This window comes from Papilio machaon, chromosome 9, assembly GCF_912999745.1.
Source record: "Papilio machaon chromosome 9, ilPapMach1.1, whole genome shotgun sequence".
NCBI classification, from domain to species: domain Eukaryota; kingdom Metazoa; phylum Arthropoda; class Insecta; order Lepidoptera; family Papilionidae; genus Papilio; species Papilio machaon.
The window spans coordinates 1,453,135-1,472,697 of record NC_059994.1 but is presented as its reverse complement, the minus strand read 5'-3'; the positions used below and the strand labels follow the sequence as shown (position 1 = coordinate 1,472,697).

Sequence of the window (19,563 nt, the reverse complement as noted above, 5' to 3'; positions counted from 1 at the left end):
CCGGAGCGTTTTCACCGAGCACCAGTAAACGGAAATTACTACCTATAAATAACTCGGCTTGTTGTGATGCATGTGATTGATTTTAACAGTGGTAGATCCCGCAACAACAATATTTGTTGGGTGCACGAATTGGCCTCGCCTGGTGCAACACCACGACCACACAGAAGACAGGCGTGAAGTTGAAGCAATTCCGCGTACAGTGATGAGTGTGGTACTGGAGGCCTAATTTTAGTCCTCTTTCCCTTCCCACTCTTTTCTTAGGAAAGGATGGGAAGGAGAAGTGGATTTGCCGGAGGAGGGGACGCATAGGAAAGAGAAATATCCTCTTTCTGTGCGTCCTCTTCTCCGTTGATTAAAGGTAGGCAACGCATCTGCATTTGCGGATATCTATGGGCAACGGTCGCCTCGCTATTGCGGCGATTCAAGGTGGCCGTTTGCTCGTTTGTCGCCTTATGATATAAAAAAAATGCAGACAAATTACTGCACCTACTGGAAGTGTGTCTTCAGTTCTTCTAGTTGGAGTGGAGTAGCATGTGGAGGTAGAAAATAAACAAAGGTTTCCACGGCCCAAATACAAAGACGTACTGCTACACAGTGGAATCTAACGGTAACATTTATTGAAATAAACAAAATATGACGGCAGTACAGCGTAACTTGGGTTTTCCGCCACATATCATTCCTCATAGTCAATTAATGTCAGAGAACATCCCTGTTACTAACTGGGGTTATTCCAAAGTGTAATCCTAATTTCGTTCAAAGAATACCGAAGCGTTGACTGAATTAGTTTAAAGGAGAGCAAATAAGTTATTCGGCTAAACTTGTCATAGGTTTTTCGAATTAAAACATTTTTTCTGTAGAATTTAAAAATGACAAAATCCAGTATTGTGTATAATATATATTTAGTGTTATCGTAATATCAATCCAGTTGCTTGATTGTTGAATAATCAAGAATATTTAATGATAAGACGAAAAATCTGGCAACCATGACGTCCGAGTGAAATATATTGAAAATTATCTTTAACAAATGGCACATGAATGGCATACGTGAAGATAAAATTTCGTTTTAATATGATCGTAATATGTAGTGAAAAATTGTAACCGTGAGTTTTCATAGCTGACACTGTAAATTGTCTTCCCTCTGAAAACACTCTTGTACTTGTCTCTTTAACTTTGATAACAATTAATTCTTGTACAGATTCGTCAGTTGAATTTGAAGAGCGAGAGCGTTGGTGGCTCAGGGGTTAAGCACTTAACTTGCAATCTGCAGGTCCTGGGTTCGAATCCCGCCATGTACCAATGTGTTTTCAAGTTTAGATTTACATATGTACATTTATCCATCGTTCTTACGATGAAGGAAAACATCGTTATGCAACCTGCACATATCTGAGAAAAAATTCAAAGATATGTGTGAAGTCAACCAAGTCGCACTTGGCCAGCTTGGTTGACTATGGCCTAGTCACCCCTAAGTTAGAGTAGGCTCGGAGCCCCTCAGCGGGGACGTATATTGAGCTGATGATGAATGAAAATCCGACTTTTATAATAGAAATAGTGATAAAATATTTGATGTAGCAGAAGATAAAATACTCAATAAACAAAGGATAAAACAAAGTAATCAATTACAATGAAAATGTAATCAGCTACTTCAGTACTTAAGCAAACGCTAGCGATAGTTACTGCATAAGCCAAGATGTTAATACTATTTGCATAGACATGTAAACTACCGTGTATTGTGTTATCTTAAAGTAATAGATAACTTTATGATGATGGTGATAACTTTATATACTTCTATATTTAAATACATCAATAAAGAAGCATTAAGAATGCAAGATGAAAATTAGTTTCCATTTTTTTTTTTGCTCTTTTGTATTATTTTTGGATGTAGACCAGAGATTCCGAAACATTTTATAGTAGTGTCTTTTTGAAATTTCATCGTTTTAGCAGAACACATTTCAACTTTAACTTTTGAAACCTGAATTTTATTTCCCGATATCGGACACCTCCGCCGTGGATCCGTGGGGTTCCAGCTGGACTTTGGTACGAGTAATTGCTGATGTAGACATTTGACGAGGGGATGACAATGTACCTGAATTGGGGTTCTGGTCGTTAAACTCACGTTTAAACTTAGACCACCAATAAATCTATGCCTATTAATAAAAAATGGATTGTATGTCAAATCGAAAAAAAATTATATATGTATAGTTCGTACACATAATGTATATGCTAACGAAAAACCATTTTTTTCTATATGTCTGTCTGTCCGTAAGGCCGCGTTTGTTCCGGGTAATCTATGGAACGGCTAGACCGATTTTGTCAGAATATTATAGGCTACTATTTTAATACTGCACTGACGAAGTCGCAGGCGACCGCTAGTTTTTTTATAAAATTTGTTGTATCAAATTGTAGGTACATATTTTAATTGCTTTGTCAATTATTTTGTTTCTGTTGGATGATTTGTGAAAGGTTACGACAGACTTCGATAAAACTGTACAAATTATCAGAGCGTTACGTTCTTACTTAATGTTTTCAACAATTGCCAAAACATTTTGAATTCGGTCAAGGAGCTAATTTAATTCTGACTAATTATAATGTTCTTTACTGCGTATCATTGTTAATATATTTTAATATTAGTCATCGGAAAGAAAATGTAAAAACAACTGACAGACAGACAGACTCAAGATTAGAGATAACTACAGAAACAGTAGCTTTTAAATCTGTGAAATCTGTGATAGAGCGTCGGTGGCTCAGGGATTAAGCACTTGACTTGTAATCTGTAGGTTCTGGGTTAGAATCCCGCCATGTACCAATGTGTTTTTCGATTCTCGATTTACATATGTACCTACATTTATCTGAAGTTCTTACGGTTAAGGAAAACATCGTGATGCAACCGCACATTCTGCGAAGAAATTCAAAGAAATGTGTGAAGTCAATTAATCCAACGTCGTTGACTGTGGCCTAGTCACCCCTAGCTTAGTGTAGGCTCCGAGACCCTCAGTGGCGACATATAGTGAGCTGATAATCATGATGAAATCTGTGATGTGTCACTGTATCTTTTTTTAATTCAAACAGATACAACAAACTTTAAAGAATAAAATAAAACACGGATACAATACGCCAGACATTTTTATTTGCAGATACTGTTGAATCAGCTATTTAAATGCAATGCACATTTTATGTCAAATAATCAAGTACTTTATGTCTACGGCGACGAAATACCTCCATTTTATACGATATTCTAGTACAATTTGAACTGTTTTAATGTTGAATTTTTAAATGTCCATTTGAATGCTGAACACGTTTATGGTAGACGGAGTTATGTCATGAGATACTACCGTCTATTGGATAAATTTAATTTTAAAGTAATAAAAATTACTTAAACCGTTCCTTATGTAGATTTCTCGTACTAAATCGACACTAAGTATGACCTTTAGTGACTATTTAACGACTCCGTATGTGGCAGTTAAAATTCCAAGGGTATATTTTAAATGGGGAAAAAAAAATCTGACGTCTGAACAGATTGTTTTTTATTTATTCTTTTTGTTCTGAGATGGTAAATACCTGACCTAACCCAAATAAAGGATTAAAAACAAATTAGTTCTTGCCCCTAAGTCTAACATTTTTGTTTGATATATTACAATGGAATGTCGAATATTTTGGTAACGTGACAGGATATTTTTCTATTTATTCTAGTTCCTTTCATCTCCTGATAAAACAACATGAGATATATTTTTTCATGTTGTTTGTCGACGTATCTAATGGTTAGGAATACTCTTCTATCGATATTTTTTTTTCAAAAACATTTGTAACGAATTCTATTTTTTATGCCAATGATAAATATTACGTTGTACTTTAATAAATTCAAACCTTTACCTTATTGCTTTATCATCATCTTCTCAAGAATCTTCCTTGTTGGTGAAGTACGATGTTTTTGAATGTGCCCTTGACTTCCTGATTATATTACTTTACCTTTATAGCATTAAAAGTTAAAGCAGCTTACTGTGTAAATTGTAACATAAATTTGAACGTGTTTTGTTATTGTTACAGTGTTGGATCAAGGCGATGCGCGACAAGCGAAGCAAACCGCCCCAGAACCCCCTACACAGATCAGACAGTTTGTAGTACGAGTGGTCACCGAAGATGAACTGGTAATGCTTTCTCTAATATTCATTGCTCTGCGTTCAATTACTCCAAGTGTGTATACAACGTTGAACAGTGATGTTCATTTGATATGGCCGAAATTTATATTCGATCCGATAAGTTATACTAATTACTTTGTTTGAAACGGAGTCGAAAAGTTATTCGATCACCATCGGAGCAACAGATTATATAATTTTATTGCTAATGCGATCATTACATCCCTTATATTTGGATTCAAAATGTTAATTAAAGTACAGTAGACAAAAATAAAAATGGTTCTAGATCGAATATGGATTGCGACCGTGAAACATAAGATCAAGCTATTGTTTATGTTTTGTCAGTCTTTGCGTTGACTTAGGAGAAATGGAAAGATTATGAACAAGTTTGTGGCAAAAGGAATTTTTTTTTAGCTTATCTGTAACAAAAAAAAACTAAGCTTTTAGATAAAAATAGACTCTTTCCATCAGATGTGAATAACCTTAGAAATAATTTCGACCTCGTGAGAATGTTTTATAAACGAAACCTATTTCAATGCGAAACGAATTTACGTCGAATGTTAAACAAAAACATCGATTCATTGACCTGTCTCGGTCCAGTGCACTTTTAGAGCATTATCAATGTCCTTATTTAAATTATTCTTTTACAACTTAAAAACTTTGTTATAAAAAATACGTGAAGATAAATACTCTTTTTAAGAAAATTTCACGAACGGATGATCGTGAAATTTGGCATAGTTAAAGTGGAGAAATGCCTTTTTACAAAAAAAAAAAACAAATTTTAGGCGATAAGCAACAACTATTTCTACTTATTACCTTAAAAATGAGAAAAGATTGAATATTTCGTTTAAACTGACGCAATTGTAAAGTGATGCACAAAACGGTATTTCTTTTTAAAATATACTACAGTTGCAAATGTAAACTTTGTTGGCAAAGCTCTATTGTTAAAGTAAAATACTTAAAAACCTAATCATTTTAAAAGGAGCACGTTCTAAAAGCTTCATTGTTGCAAACTCGCTGCATCGACTTCCTTACTCTTTTCATCTGCTAATATTTTTTGTTGACGTTTTCTGATCGTGACTCGGAATTACACATATTTTGTGAATATTTCTGTTTTCTTTCGTACATCGGAAAAATTCCTTTTATCTCGTACTGTCGTTCTCCTATGTTATATTTGTTATTCAGAAAGATACGGTATTTCCAACAACGCATTTGCAGTTCCTCTAGTGTTGTGGATGTCCATGGGCGTCGATGATCACCTCGGTGTACCCGCGGCCCGTTTGCCCCTACTCTTATTAGAAAAAAACTCTCTAGAACTAAGTCTAAGAAGACGTAACATTCTCATTCTTCCAGTTTTGTAAAAGACTTATAAGATAATAAAAAAATCTTTCTTACGAATAGTAATGCTTCTAACTTGCAGTGTCTGACTCCTTGTAATGCCTTACGTATTAACATCACTTTCTACCTTTTCGTTTCATACATGTATGCAAAGTTGGTTGCAAGATCGCATAATGATGTCGTTTAGTGTTAGCTTGTTTATCGATTGTTACTGTCACGACACTAGAAATAGGGTTGCCTCGTTCACATTATTAAAATTAAAAGAGCTGTAGACTGTTTGCATTTAACAATCAACAGAAATGAAAATGTATTTACTAAAATTTAATAAAATGTATTGGTATAAAGACGAATTTATTTTAAAGGAAAATTATTTGCATGGAAATCGTAGGTTTGACTTTGAAGTCAATTTTCATGTTAATGTTCTCGAATAAACACCTTTGTCATTGATCGACCTTCTAGTTTCCCCTAACAGTAGTTTCTAATATTACTAATATTATAAATGCGAATGTTTAGATGGATGGATTGATGTTCGTTAGAATGTATCTCCAGAACGGCTTAACCGATGTCGATGAAATTTGGCACAGATATAGAACATAGTCTGGAAAAACACCTTTATGTTAGTCTATTAATTTTTTTTAATTTCCTCGCGGACGGAGTCGCGGCCAAAAGCTACTATAGAATACATCACCTTAGATGAAAACTAATAATTTTCACACGTTCTCAAAATGTACATAAACCGCAATTGCGAAGTTGAGAAGGCTTCTTTGCATCGTGTTCAAGGCAACCATATTAATTACTATCCTGTGAACGTATAAATGTTATTGTATATTTAAAAAAACTACAAAAAATAGACGACAACCCTAAATTACGCATGGATAAACTATTCGTCACAGTTGGGCGATGTTACGGTGTCCGCTCTTAGAACGGGTTGACGGTGAAACTTAGATTTTGGTTACGTTATAACTTGTAACACTGTTACGAACATACAGGTACTTGTAAACTATTATATATATAGTTAAAGCTGGATATGTGAGAGTCCAAAACCCGTGATATTTTTCTCGCTATAAAGGTTTCTCTCTAAAATTGATTTTAAAGATATAATGTCGTCGCCATTTTGAAAGTAAAAACACTAGACTAGAGAAGCCGCGTTAAGCACAAGGTATTCGATAAGACTTATTTTTTTAAGGTAAGCGCTAAAAAAACACAATTTCCCGTGGATAAGATTAATAACCTAAGATTTCTTTGTACTTCACTGGAATGTAAAAGAGTCTCAATACTATAATAGTTTGTACAACAGGATTTCGTGTTTGATATATGAACCTGTATGTAGTTCCACGACCGGCTCGCCTACACGTGTCGTAACTGACCGGGGCCCCCTTTCTCCTTGACGATTGCGTGTGCCGTATAACTTCTGATGATAATGCTGTTACAAATCGATATGCATAAAAGTCTATGTCCCAGAGAAGCAAGGATTATGTAATTTAGCGATGGTATTGATCTTTTAATAGATGGAACTAAATATATTGGTACACTTTTGTAAAAATAATATTAATATGCAATTATCTGATTAAAATTACAAACAAGCTGCATTCACGATCGTACGGTGGTGTATCCGTTGAATAATAACCACTGTGCTGAAGCTATGTATACCCTTGATATCACGGAGTCATTGCCATTGAGGTACGGATTCCACACCGATAGATGTACATACAAACATACAACATACTGAATAAACACGTGTCTATTGAAATATCGGCTCGTTTCGTTGGGTTCAAGAGATCCTCTCGTTTTAAATTTCTGTGTGACTTGTTTACGCCGCTGTTTTCTTAAGTCACTCTTATTTTCATAGTATAACATAGTTTCGGAATTAAAACAGTTTTCATTATGTTCTCTGATTTTACTATGTTAGGATTAAAATGGAATAAAAGAAGATTATTGACTATATTTGGAGGTAGTAAAGGTGTATGTTTAATTCGTTCTTAGCGACCTTTTTAATTTTAGATTGTAACTAGCTATTGTAGCCCGCAACTCCGTCCGCCCAGAATTAAAAAAAAACGTAATAAGTAGCGTATGTGTTCTTCCAGACTATGTTTTACATCTGTACCAAATTTCATCAAGATTCTTTGAGCCGTTCCGGAGATACCTGCAAACAATCATCCTTCCATATATTCGCATTTATAATGTTATTAAGATGTAAAATATTTTCTTAAGTTCCCTCTAAAATAACTTCACAATATGGTTAATTTCCCTTTCATAAAGAAAACTGTTTATATTCTTACAATGGGTACGCAAGTTTACTTTGAATAAGTTGAATGATCCATTAAACGTGTCAATAAGCGTTTTTTACGAGCCTATTGTTTTCTATACAAATTGATTACTCTTGTAGTTACGACTTCCGTTTGTTTTACTGTACTGTATATGAAATATATTGTTATCCCCCTCATTCACTTTGGTAAAATAGAGATAGCAATATATTTTGTACGTGTATTTTGGTGTTGTAAACTCAAGGTCGTATTTACATATATATCAGATGCATATGTTTTCTTTATGTCAGCAGGTAGCATAATTTTATAATATGACTGATAATCTCCTATGGACTACTACGCTGTTTCATTTTACGCTACCGTTTTATATTTTTACATATGTCGCAAATTAGTGTAAATTAATAAATAGAAGGAGTGAAAAAATGTTTGAAGTCTCTGTATACTATGATTATCTAAATTATGTTCACTGTGAGAAAGACGATTTTTTGGTATCATATAAGGGATTTTACTTAATAGATTAATTAGATAATTTATTTAAGTAATTTTAAATTCCCACGTCAATTAGAAAATACTTTACCTAATGAAATTGGAAAAAACATACTTGTCCTGAATTTTTTTTTTGTAAAGTATATAGGTATGTTCATTTCGATGTTAATTACAAAGAGTTCTCCTTACTGTAGCAATTCTTATTGTAATGCAGAGCAGAGGTGTTTCATTGGTGCTGCAACGCTGCGTCTAGACGTCTCTGATCACCCCATAACCATACAATCTCAGACGCGACCCCCCCTTCCTATGTCGTTGACACATCTGCCCACGGGTACAGTCTTTGTTCGACTTGGTGGTCTATTGAAAGGTCATTACTTCCAAGACTGGAAATAGAGGTTCTTTTTTTGTGACAGATGGAAGATATGCAAATAGTAGTAAATAAGGAATATGTATTGTTATGCGCGACTTAGTCCTCGTGGGATAAAAAACTGAGTAGCCTAGACTTATTCCAGACTGTAATTTATTTCTCTTCCAAATGTCATCCAGATCCGTTTAGGAGTTCTGGAGTTGTGTGGTATCAAATATACATCCAAGTTTCGTAGTATTAAGATTTTAATTTTACAATGTCTTACTGTATTACTCCAAAAATACTGTTAGACACTGTTTAGTGAAACACGTGTTTTAAAACTGATTAATATATACTCCAACGTGGTGATATGTTCACCATAAATATGTATCACCACAATAATTCCGGTATGAGTACCTACTTCATTATTTATTGGCAAAGATCAAATCGACGCTAGAAAGCGTAAACGCTGTAACCCCGAAAGTATGAACTTTACAGGAGAGCCAAAAAATGATAACTCGTGAGCTGATACGCCTACAAGCATGCGGTATTTAGCAATGTTGTGTAGTTTGTGCTAACCTATAATAAAATCATTATCGTTTGATAATGGTTGAAATTATTAACGTGTGAAAAAGATATTCGCGATTTCAAGGGTTACAGCGTTTATGCTTTCCAGCGTCGAAATTTACGCCGGGCGTTAGAGCCACGATATAAATGGGTTGACATATGCTTAAGCTTAAATGAATTTCAAAAACTGTAAGTTTTTTATGGTAAGGCTCTTTGAATCTAAACGGATTTTGACTAATGAAGTGTCATTCGATTATTCCTGGTTTTATCGGAGTAGAATCAGTCAGAATTTTTTTTAACTAGATACTAGTTGTCATAATTGCGCAGTTTCCTATTGACTACTACTCAATGTTTATCGTAAATATATAAATTGTTAATCATGTGTCAAGGATGACGTCACTTGATTTATATGGCGAAATATTTGACGTCATTCAACTTTTGAGTGTAATTTTTGTACACATTTTTTTGCAAGATAATGGGACACTGTCCTTATTTATTATCCTCATTTATATTTCTACAGTCTGCGTTAATATTTTGAATATAATGCCTTGGTAACAGATGTGGCTTTCAGAGTCATTTAGTCTCTTTTTTTTAGGTAATTTTTTCACACGTTACAAAATTCCCAACAAAATTGAATGAAATAATTATTTTGATATAATATTTCATGTTATGCTGGATTACCGAGCACAAATACCGGAAAATAAATTGAAAAAATGAAAATGTTTTGAAGATGAAACAGCTGTAAATAGGACGTCCGGGATGCCCTGCACTGACCTAGTTACCTGTCCTCGTGGCCTGTATGCAAACAATATTCCTTCTATAAATATGTAACATTCATATCGTTTCCGAAAATAAAATTATGAGGATGTAAACATGAAAATAATGAAAACATCTTTTATTATGTTTTTTTTTTTTAAGAAAACTAGAAATTTCAGACACAATATGTTTTGATATAGAAATAAATAGATGAAAATAAGAAAATAGTTCAAATAAAAGTTCAGTGAAAATTGTGTTTCCTCCAAAGTTGTGGCCTCAATTTATTAACTTTGTAAATTGAATTGTCTTGTTGCGGGGAAAGTTAAAATACAACTTCCAGCTAAATGGCTGTTTTAAATGTTTTATTTTTACTTATTTTTTTTTAAAGATACTTTAAGATGTATACATTTTGCACATGTACAAAATATTGATTATAAGAATGGCGCGAAAAAGAAATTAGTTGTTTCGGCCTCTATTTGTCAATTGCTCGAATTAGTCCTCATCATTTAATACGTTCTTGAAACTTTAATCCCTGTAAACTAACTTTAAAATAGTTTGAATCAATTCAGTAAAGTAAAACAGTATATACTGTCAAATAAAGTCAGCTCTTAACTCATTTGTGTTGATATAAATTAAAAATGGATTGACGAACCCTTGATTTCCGAGACAAAAATATTTGTATAAAACATATCGTCATCCTTGTCCATTATCTTTGACAAAATAGAGATTTTAGACTCAGAAACCCACTTTAAGTAGTCGTCTTATCGAGCGTTTTAAACATACATTATTCAAGTCGCTGTCGATCGATATCACCAACTCTAGTCTTAAGGGACAGATGCACCGCAACTTTGCGGTTTGAAATTGTATGTTATAGCTGCATAGTAATATACCGTTCACAATAAAATCTGATGTGACTTAATGAAGCTGTCATTACCAGCTTGTAGGATTTCGAAATTCGAGGGTTGACGTTCACAACTATTAAATGAAAATGACTGATGTAGACCTAATTTTTTTTTATTGGTATTTGCCCACTTAAAATGCCTTAAATCAAATTGTGATATACAGTGATTATTAATAAAAAGGATATTGCATCTATAAATATTCTACTTTCGCTTCAGTAAATGTTTATGGATTGACTGACGTATTGTTTCGATAGCTCGTATGTGTCCTTAAAATAAATACGAATCTTGTCTTTGTTCATAGCGTGCCGAAACGGTGGAGTGCCCTTTGTGCCTGTCACCGTTCAACCGCGGGTTGATGGTGCGGCTGGCGTGGTGCTCGCACCGATGCTGCGAATCCTGCCTGCGACAATACCTCGCTATCGAGATCTCAGAGGCCCGTATGCCCGTCAACTGCCCCGTATGCCATGAGAACATGCATCCACAAGGTGAGTCACATAAAGAACACTATTAGTTGAAGATTAGATGATCTGATTTAGCGTTCCCAACGCCTTGGGCGAGATTTTTGCGGTGCCCTCTTTTTTTGGTGTGGGGGAAATCTTCGATAAGGGATAGCTATTTTAGAGGGCACCTCAGGCGCCCCTTTTATCCGACTCTGGGGCCCTCTTATGCCCGGCGCCCTGGGCTTTCGCCCCAAACTAACACCGCTACTGCCCCCAGATTTGCACGTGCTGCTACTTTATCAAGTAAACAAATGTTTACGAGTAAATATAGCCGAGACGTTTATAATGATGCAGCGTGTGTGTATATGTAATTCCGGATGGATTTCCATCTTGCACGACTTGAATTGTTAATGTTGTCGAATCCGGGTCCGGTAGCTGGTTATTTCAAGGATATTGCGCACTGTAGGATGTGAAAGAAGTCGCAGTTACGTAATTATAATTGTTACAGTTGAGTTGCCTTGATAAAATAATCAATTATTATTTTAACACGGATATGAATGAATTAAAATGTTATTAACAACATACAGGCCTAATTTTAGTTCATGTTCCATTAACACCCTCTTCTTATGGAAATGATGGGATGGGAAAGGTAGGCAATGCATCTGCAATTGCTGATGTCTATGGGCAGCGTTCGCTTCGCTATTTCGTCGAATTCAGGTGGCCACTTGCTCGTTTGCCAGCTTATAAAAAAATACAGGTTGGCTTTAGTAATCTATATTCGCGATGCGTCGCTTAAATCATAACAATGTTGAACATAAACGAAATAATCGTGTCTCTGGTATTTAAATAGATACAGTACACAGCAAGAATGGTTTGTTCCGTTCGAGAAAATACCACAACATTGAAATACCGATCGGTAACGGATATTTACTGTCCGACGTACGTACGTTTGGGATGTACACTAAAAATCAACATATCAGCTTGCAGAGTTAACGAGGATAGCTATTGACTTGGCTAATGGCCGATGAATACCACAATATTTACCAAACATATTTACAGTCGAGGACGTTTATTTCCTACCCGATACGATGAAACGTAATTTGTGGCTCACAGTGCAATAAGGTCATAAACTTGTCATAGTAATATTATATACTTGCTAAATTAAAGCTCTTATGGTGACAATTTGCTGTGTGATATTCGATATAGTGGGAAGCGAATTTAATTCCCTGACTACGTGTCAACAATGTAAGGACATTACCCACTTGAATTTTAATGGATTATACTGGATCAATATGGATGCATCTTTTTGCTTTATGTGTAATATAATATTTAAAATGATACCTACAAAAAGATACGATGGTCGTAAACAGATTGTGAACTTGACTGACGGCTTATGATAGGATTAGGTATATTTGAACTGTCACTGTATTGTGAACGATTTATATTATAAAAATATAATGTTTTATTGTTCACGTCAATTCCTTAATCCTTATATGATAAATGCGATAGTAACTCTGACTCACATTCACTCAAAACCACTGAACCAATATAAATGGAATTCGGTACACAGATTGTCTAGAACCTGAGAAAGGACATAGGCTACTTTTTAACGCGAAAAAAGGGTTGTAAAGGGTTGATAGTTTGTTTGGAAATTTGTATAGAAGTATCCGTCATTTTTAATTTTTATAGTTAGAAGTTTGAAACTTATTTTTTAGACTATTATTTTGATATAAATAACTATGAAATTCAATGTTTGTAAAAATTTTTCCCCTCGAGGATTCAAAATAACAAAATGGAGTACGGGATGAAAGTTATTATGGGAAGATTTTATAATTTTATGTAAATTAATTAACCTAAGTCATTAAGAATGCTACCCGAAGACAGTTTTTCACGTGGACGAAGTCATAGGCAGAGCTAGTAATATAATTCTTTAACGAATATACATGTCTTAATGGCGAGTAACTGACTTTATTTATTAGCCAATAATGTAACGTAATCTTACTAATATTATAGATGCGAATGTTTGGATGGATGGATGGATGTTTGAAGGTATACAGATGTAGATCATAGTCTGGAAGAACACATATACTTAATGTTTTTTTTTAAATTCTGCGCGAACGGAGTCGCGGGCGACAGCTAGTAGTAATAATAAATAGATGATTTTACGAATTATAAACAAAAGTTTTAATGGAACCATCAAAATCGACTATTTAATAAATGTAGACAGGGCAATGTACGCATTATTTAAATCGATTGAACAATAAGCCGTCTGTGATAAGAACCTTTTTTAAAATAACGAAAAAAAAATGTCTGTCTGGCTTATTTTAATGTAGTATAGAATCTTTATTTATTTACTCTCGTTATGTTAATTGTATAATTTTCGTTTTTTACATTTGAAAACTGTGTTTTATTTATAACTAGCTAGAAAAAACTAGCTAAAAAATAGTAGTAAGTACTTTGAAATTTACATTTAAAAAAAAAATGTTATAAGTCCAAGGCTTTGAAACAAAAAATACCAAATGCATACCGCTGTATTCTTGTTTTATTTAATAAACAAAATGTATCCATCGAGTTAAGAATTAATTCAACTTGTAAAAAAAAATGATATGTATTTGTTACTTTATCGAATAAATTAGTACTGGAATTGTTCGATTTAAGGTTGGTATAGACTAGAGCATTTACTTGTAACAGAACAACGAGCAGTTCTATCTGATGTTCTTGTGTATCACCCTTTCACGGACCGAACGTGCTTTGGAAACTATGCTCTTACCTGTATACCATTCGTTACGTTACATTATATAGAAATGCTTGAGAAAATGCTCAAGTGTATATTCACCTTAATACAGCATATACATAAGTTGATAAAAAAGGTATATTAAAGCACTTAATTAAGTGCAGATTCCATTTATCTTAGTACTTACTATTAAGGTAAAGGGAAGATTTCTGGTCCAAAAAAAATACTTGAAAAAACATTTACTATGATTTGTAAAACAGTGGCAACCCTAGCGTGGTGTAGTTTTAATATCAGCTTAGCGGGGTGGTGATTGCGAGACGAACAAAAGCCAGCTTTCATTATGCAACTAATGAGGCTTTTTTAATGATAAAATGCCAGACGTGACAACGGATAAATGGCCGCTATTGTTGCATTTAAAAAAGTTTTTAAAGTATCAAGATTGTTCAGAATTATCTTAATTAAACACTCGATCGCGATGAATCTTTCGAACAATATGATTTTTTTAATATTGTTATATGCGTTTGTTATGTGTTTTATTTAATAGTATGTAAATATATACTGTTTCAAATCAAAGTATTAAGCTGTATAAACAAATGTCACTGACTTTTTATAGCTAAAGTAGGCAAACGAGCAAGCAGCCACTAGAATTCGCCAAAATGGCGAAAAGACCGTTGCCCATAGACATCTATATTTGTAGATGCGTTGCTTACCTTTAATCGAAAGAGGAGGGGGCGCACAAAAAGAGGATGTTTTCCCTTCCTATGCGTCCCCTCCACAGTTCCATCAATTCCTTTTAAGAAAAGGGTACTCACAGACTTTAATTGGCTGTCATACTGTTTATATCCATCGGAGATGTTTACGAAATTAAGCTTGGAAAGTTATAACATGTAAGGTCTGTTTGTAAATAACTGACATCTAATATATAAAATTCTCGTGTCACAGTTTTCGTTCCCGTACTCCTCCGAAACGGCTTGACCGATTCTCATGAAATTTTGTTAGCATATTCAGTAGGTCTGAGAATCGGCCAACATCTATTTTTCATATTTTTTTTTAACGGCGCGCGGACGGAGGCGCGGGCGACAGCTAGTATCTTATATAAGCTTGTTTACAATTTCACACATGATCTGATAATAACAAAATGATGTATATTTTCAGATGTGCGTCGTATCGTGGATAACCAGACGTTGTACGACAAATACGAGGAGTTTTCAGTGCGGCGCGCGCTCGCTGCAGACCCCGACACCAGGTGGTGTCCGGCGCCTGACTGCAGGTATATATTACACTAGGTTTCCACTGCCGATAAGAGTTCCAGGCGCTTCGTAGATTACCCGGTACAAACGCAGATTTGCAAAGAGACAGACGTAAATAAAAAAATAGTTAACAGTTTGTTGATTGAATATTACATACAGATAGCCCAGTTTTACGAGGGATGCCTTTTAAGTTTTGTCGTTTGAAGAAAAAAACACAACTAGAATCTTATAGTACTTTTTATTGTTTTTAAAGGTATTCACCACGTAGCTTAATACACTTTTCCATTCGCTGAATCCAGTTATTATAACATTTATTCCACTCTAAAGTGGGGGTGTTGAAAATGGCTCACTTGAAAGCGTCGACTGCTTCTTCACCGGGCTGGAACCTTTGACCACGAAGACTTTTCTTAATTTTAAGAAATGTAAAGAAATCGTTAGGGTTTAGGTCAGGATTGTATGGAGGATGGTCAAGAATTTCTACTTTTTCCTGCTACAAATACTCAATCGTTTGACGAGCGCTGTGTAAGCTTGCGTTGTCGTGGTGCAGGATAATGCGTCGCTTTGAGTTAGATTTTCGCATTTCGGCGATGACTTGTGGTAAACAAACTATGGTATACCACTCTGCATTCACCGTTCTACGATCTTCAAGTGCAATAGTCGCAACATGGCCTTTTTTTCCAACGAAGGTGGCCCACCATCTTCTTTAAAGTGCTTCGCGAACGAACAACTTTAGTCGGCTTTGGCTCTTCTTGAAAGACCCAGATTGTAGATTGTTGTTTGGAATCAGGATCGTAGGCATAGATCCAAGATTCGTCACCACTGATGATGTCGTAGACGTGGTTTGACTCTCCTCGGTCCAACCTTTGCAGAGTTTTCTTACACCATCTGACGCGGGCCGCCTTGTGATCGTCTGAAAGCAGATGCGGTATCCAACGGCAAACTAGCTTTCTCACACCAAGCGCTTGATGCAAGATCTTCTGAATGGTTGTCCCTGAGATGCCTAATAGAACCTCTATCTCTCGATACGTCACATGATGATATTCGAGAATTAGTTGTCTCACAGCAATGATGTTATCTTTGGTGAAGGCGGATTTTGGACGTCCTTCGCGAGATTTTTCACTAAGACTAGTATGTCCACGCTGGAATTCTAAGTACCAGCGTTCGACAGTCCGCAGACATGGGGCTTCATCACTGAACACAGATGTTAGCTCTTCAAAACACTGATGCCGTGTCAGGCGTCTTTTAAAGTTGTAGAAAATTATTGCACGAACAGTTTCCTTAGAAAGATTCATTTTCGTACGTTACCTGGCAGATTCAAATCGACGCTGTGACTAAACAATAGCATTAATCTTAATACTTTCAACTGTTTTAAGATTCAAAATGTAAACACACTCGAATATAAAACAGTTCAAAATACAAAATTGCCGGGAAATATTGAAACGACAGAACTTAAAAGGCAGACCTTGTATTAATATTTAAATAAAATTTGCATGACGACAAGCTTTGATAATAATCAATGTGATCTCAATGTCGCCAATGACATTTATTCGTATAATAACAAGATGCTTTTTCAACAAAAATATATATTAATTAATTGATATTTATTTATTACGAAGATTTCTTTTGACTGAAATAGAATGATATTGTAAGATCAAAGTATAGTTGGTCGCCGTAGGCTACACCTCGCTGATCCTTTCTACATCCCTGCTCGTTGAGGCGGACGTTATACGCCTACGCAACCCTGTCACCGTAAAACACACGGGCTCCACAGTCCATAGTATAATTTTACGGGAAACATATGTGTAACGCTGTGTTGTGTGTTACTGATTAGGGAAAATATATTTAAACCTTCTATATCCCAACTTGCAGTAAATTTATAATCTATATCATCTTACGCAGTGAGTGTATGGAACGAGAAAATCTAGCAGTAACTTATTGTTAGTGCCTTGCTGACGTCATCGGTGGTGTTACAGTTTCGCTGTGGTGGCGACCGGGTGCGCGTCGTGTCCGAAACTGACTTGCCAGGCGCCGGGGTGCGGCGCGTCTTTCTGCTACCACTGTAAGGCGGCGTGGCATCCCACGCAGACGTGCGACGCTGCGCGCCGCAGCCGACATCCGCCGCCGCGACAGCCGGCCCCGCAGCAAGCTGACATGGAGCATGGTGAGTAACGCTGTCACAGAGATGGGAACTAGTGAGAGACACCACCAAAGTTATGTCTCAGAGATAGTAACTAGTGAGAGACACCACCAAAGTTCTGTCTCAGAGATAGGAACTAGTGAAAGACACCACCAAAGTTCTGTCTCAGAGATAGGAACTAGTGAGAGATACCACCAAAGTTCTGTCTCAGAGATAGGAACTAGTGAAAGACATCACCAAAGTTCTGTCTCAGAGATAGGAACTAGTGAAAGACATCACCAAAGTTCTGTCTCAGAGATAGGAACTAGTGAAAGACACCACCAAAGTTCTGTCTCAGAGATAGGAACTAGTGAGAGATACCACCAAAGTTCTGTCTCAGAGATAGGAACTAGTGAAAGACATCACCAAAGTTCTGTCTCAGAGATAGGAACTAGTGAAAGACACCACCAAAGTTCTGTCTCAGAGATAGGAACTAGTGAGAGATACCACCAAAGTTCTGTCTCAGAGATAGGAACTAGTGAAAGACATCACCAAAGTTCTGTCTCAGAGATAGGAACTAGTGAAAGATACCACCAAAGTTGTGTCTCAGAGATAGGAAATAGTGAAAGATACCACCAAAGTTGTGTCTCAGAGGTAGGAACTAGTGAAAGATACCACCAAAGTTGTGTCTCAGAGATAGGAACTAGTGAAAGATACCACCAAAGTTGTGTCTCAGAGATAGGAACTAGTGAAAGATACCACCAAAGTTGTGTCTCAGAGATAGGAACTAGTGAAAGATACCACCAAAGTTGTGTCTCAGAGATAGGAACTAATGGAAAACGCAATTATAATTGTTGCTCAAATCGACATAACTATGAAAAGGGAGGGAACAATCGGGACTCTTATATGTTATAAAAAAAGAGTAAGCATCACTTATCACCTGTACCTGAGTGAGATAATAATTTGTTTGACTGTAGAGAGCTCTTTAGACTTCCTCGTTATATCTGATGATTGCTGTGTTCATCATCAGCGAATATACGTCCCCACGGAGAGGCTCGGTGGGGATAGTGGGGACGTGATTGCTGTGTTAATGGGAGATTATTGGTCATAGATAAGGTTTTTGGATAGTCGCCTTTTATTACCAAAATACAGTAAATGTCTACGGTCGTTATATGTTTGATGTGTGCGTGGTAGGCGAGGTGAAGCCGTGCCCGCGGTGCTCGGTGCTGATCGTGAAGGTGGAGGACGGCTCCTGCAATCACATGGTGTGCTGCGTCTGCGGCGCAGAGTTCTGCTGGCTCTGCATGAAGGAGGTCTCCGATTTGCACTACCTTAGGTTAGTTCAGTCAAACTGTTAATACGTTGTTCCTTTAAAAAAAATATATCAATTAAGCTTACATAGAAAATTTTTACATAAAATTTATATTTTGACAAATTTATTGTGAATTTCAAATTGCATTAAATCTTCGTTTATAATTTTGCTATCTTACTTAAGTTTATTTTTTAATTCTGCGCGGACGAAGTCGCGGGCGACAGCTTGTAAAGTATATAAGTAATAAAATAATTCTGTGTATGAAGAAACGTGAAATACAGTATTGTGTTGTGGATGTGACAGTCCCAGCGGGTGCACGTTCTGGGGCAAGAAGCCGTGGTCACGCAAGAAGAAGTTACTGTGGCAGCTCGGCACACTGGCGGGCGCGCCGCTCGGCATCGCCGTAGTGGCGGGCGTCGCCCTCCCCGCGCTGCTGGTCGGCCTGCCGCTGTGGGCGGGCCGCCGCGCGCACCGCCGCCTGCGCCGCGCCTCGCCCGCGCGACGCCGCGCCGCTGTAGCCGCCGCCGTCGCCGCCGCGGTCAGCATCAACTTCATAACAACAACTACACAACAACTACTTGTACACACATTACACGTACACAACGAGAAGAATTCAAAAATAATTTGTGGATGTTTGTACAGTTACTCGTATCCCCGCTGGTGGCGGGCCTCGCGGTGGGCATCGGCGTGCCCATCTTGCTGTTCTACGTGTACGGCGTGGTGCCGGTGTCGCTGTGTCGCGCTGGGGGCTGCGCCGCCGCCCCGCCGCCGCAGCCCTACGAGGAGGAGCGCGACGTCGCACCCGACGCGGACGCCGCCTCCAGACGACTCGAGCCCAGCATCGGTCGGTATACACGCACATAGACGACTCGCGTCGACCAACTATGATTTTGAAGCTAATATTATTTATTTTATAATTTGC

The 19,563-nt window shown here is 36.7% G+C and overlaps 1 protein-coding gene across 1 annotated transcript in view; it reads left to right on the top strand.

Annotated features, from left to right (window-relative positions):
• Positions 1-19,563, top strand: part of LOC106712879 (E3 ubiquitin-protein ligase RNF19B-like) — a 51,027-nt gene that overhangs the window by 30,277 nt on the left and 1,187 nt on the right. Inside the window, exons 2-8 of the mRNA XM_045679174.1 lie at positions 4,042-4,142; positions 11,091-11,274; positions 15,119-15,233; positions 17,187-17,374; positions 18,524-18,665; positions 18,945-19,179; positions 19,284-19,485. Of these exons, the coding sequence (XP_045535130.1) occupies positions 4,042-4,142; positions 11,091-11,274; positions 15,119-15,233; positions 17,187-17,374; positions 18,524-18,665; positions 18,945-19,179; positions 19,284-19,485 (1,167 nt within the window). The remainder of the gene's footprint in view (positions 1-4,041; positions 4,143-11,090; positions 11,275-15,118; positions 15,234-17,186; positions 17,375-18,523; positions 18,666-18,944; positions 19,180-19,283; positions 19,486-19,563) is intronic.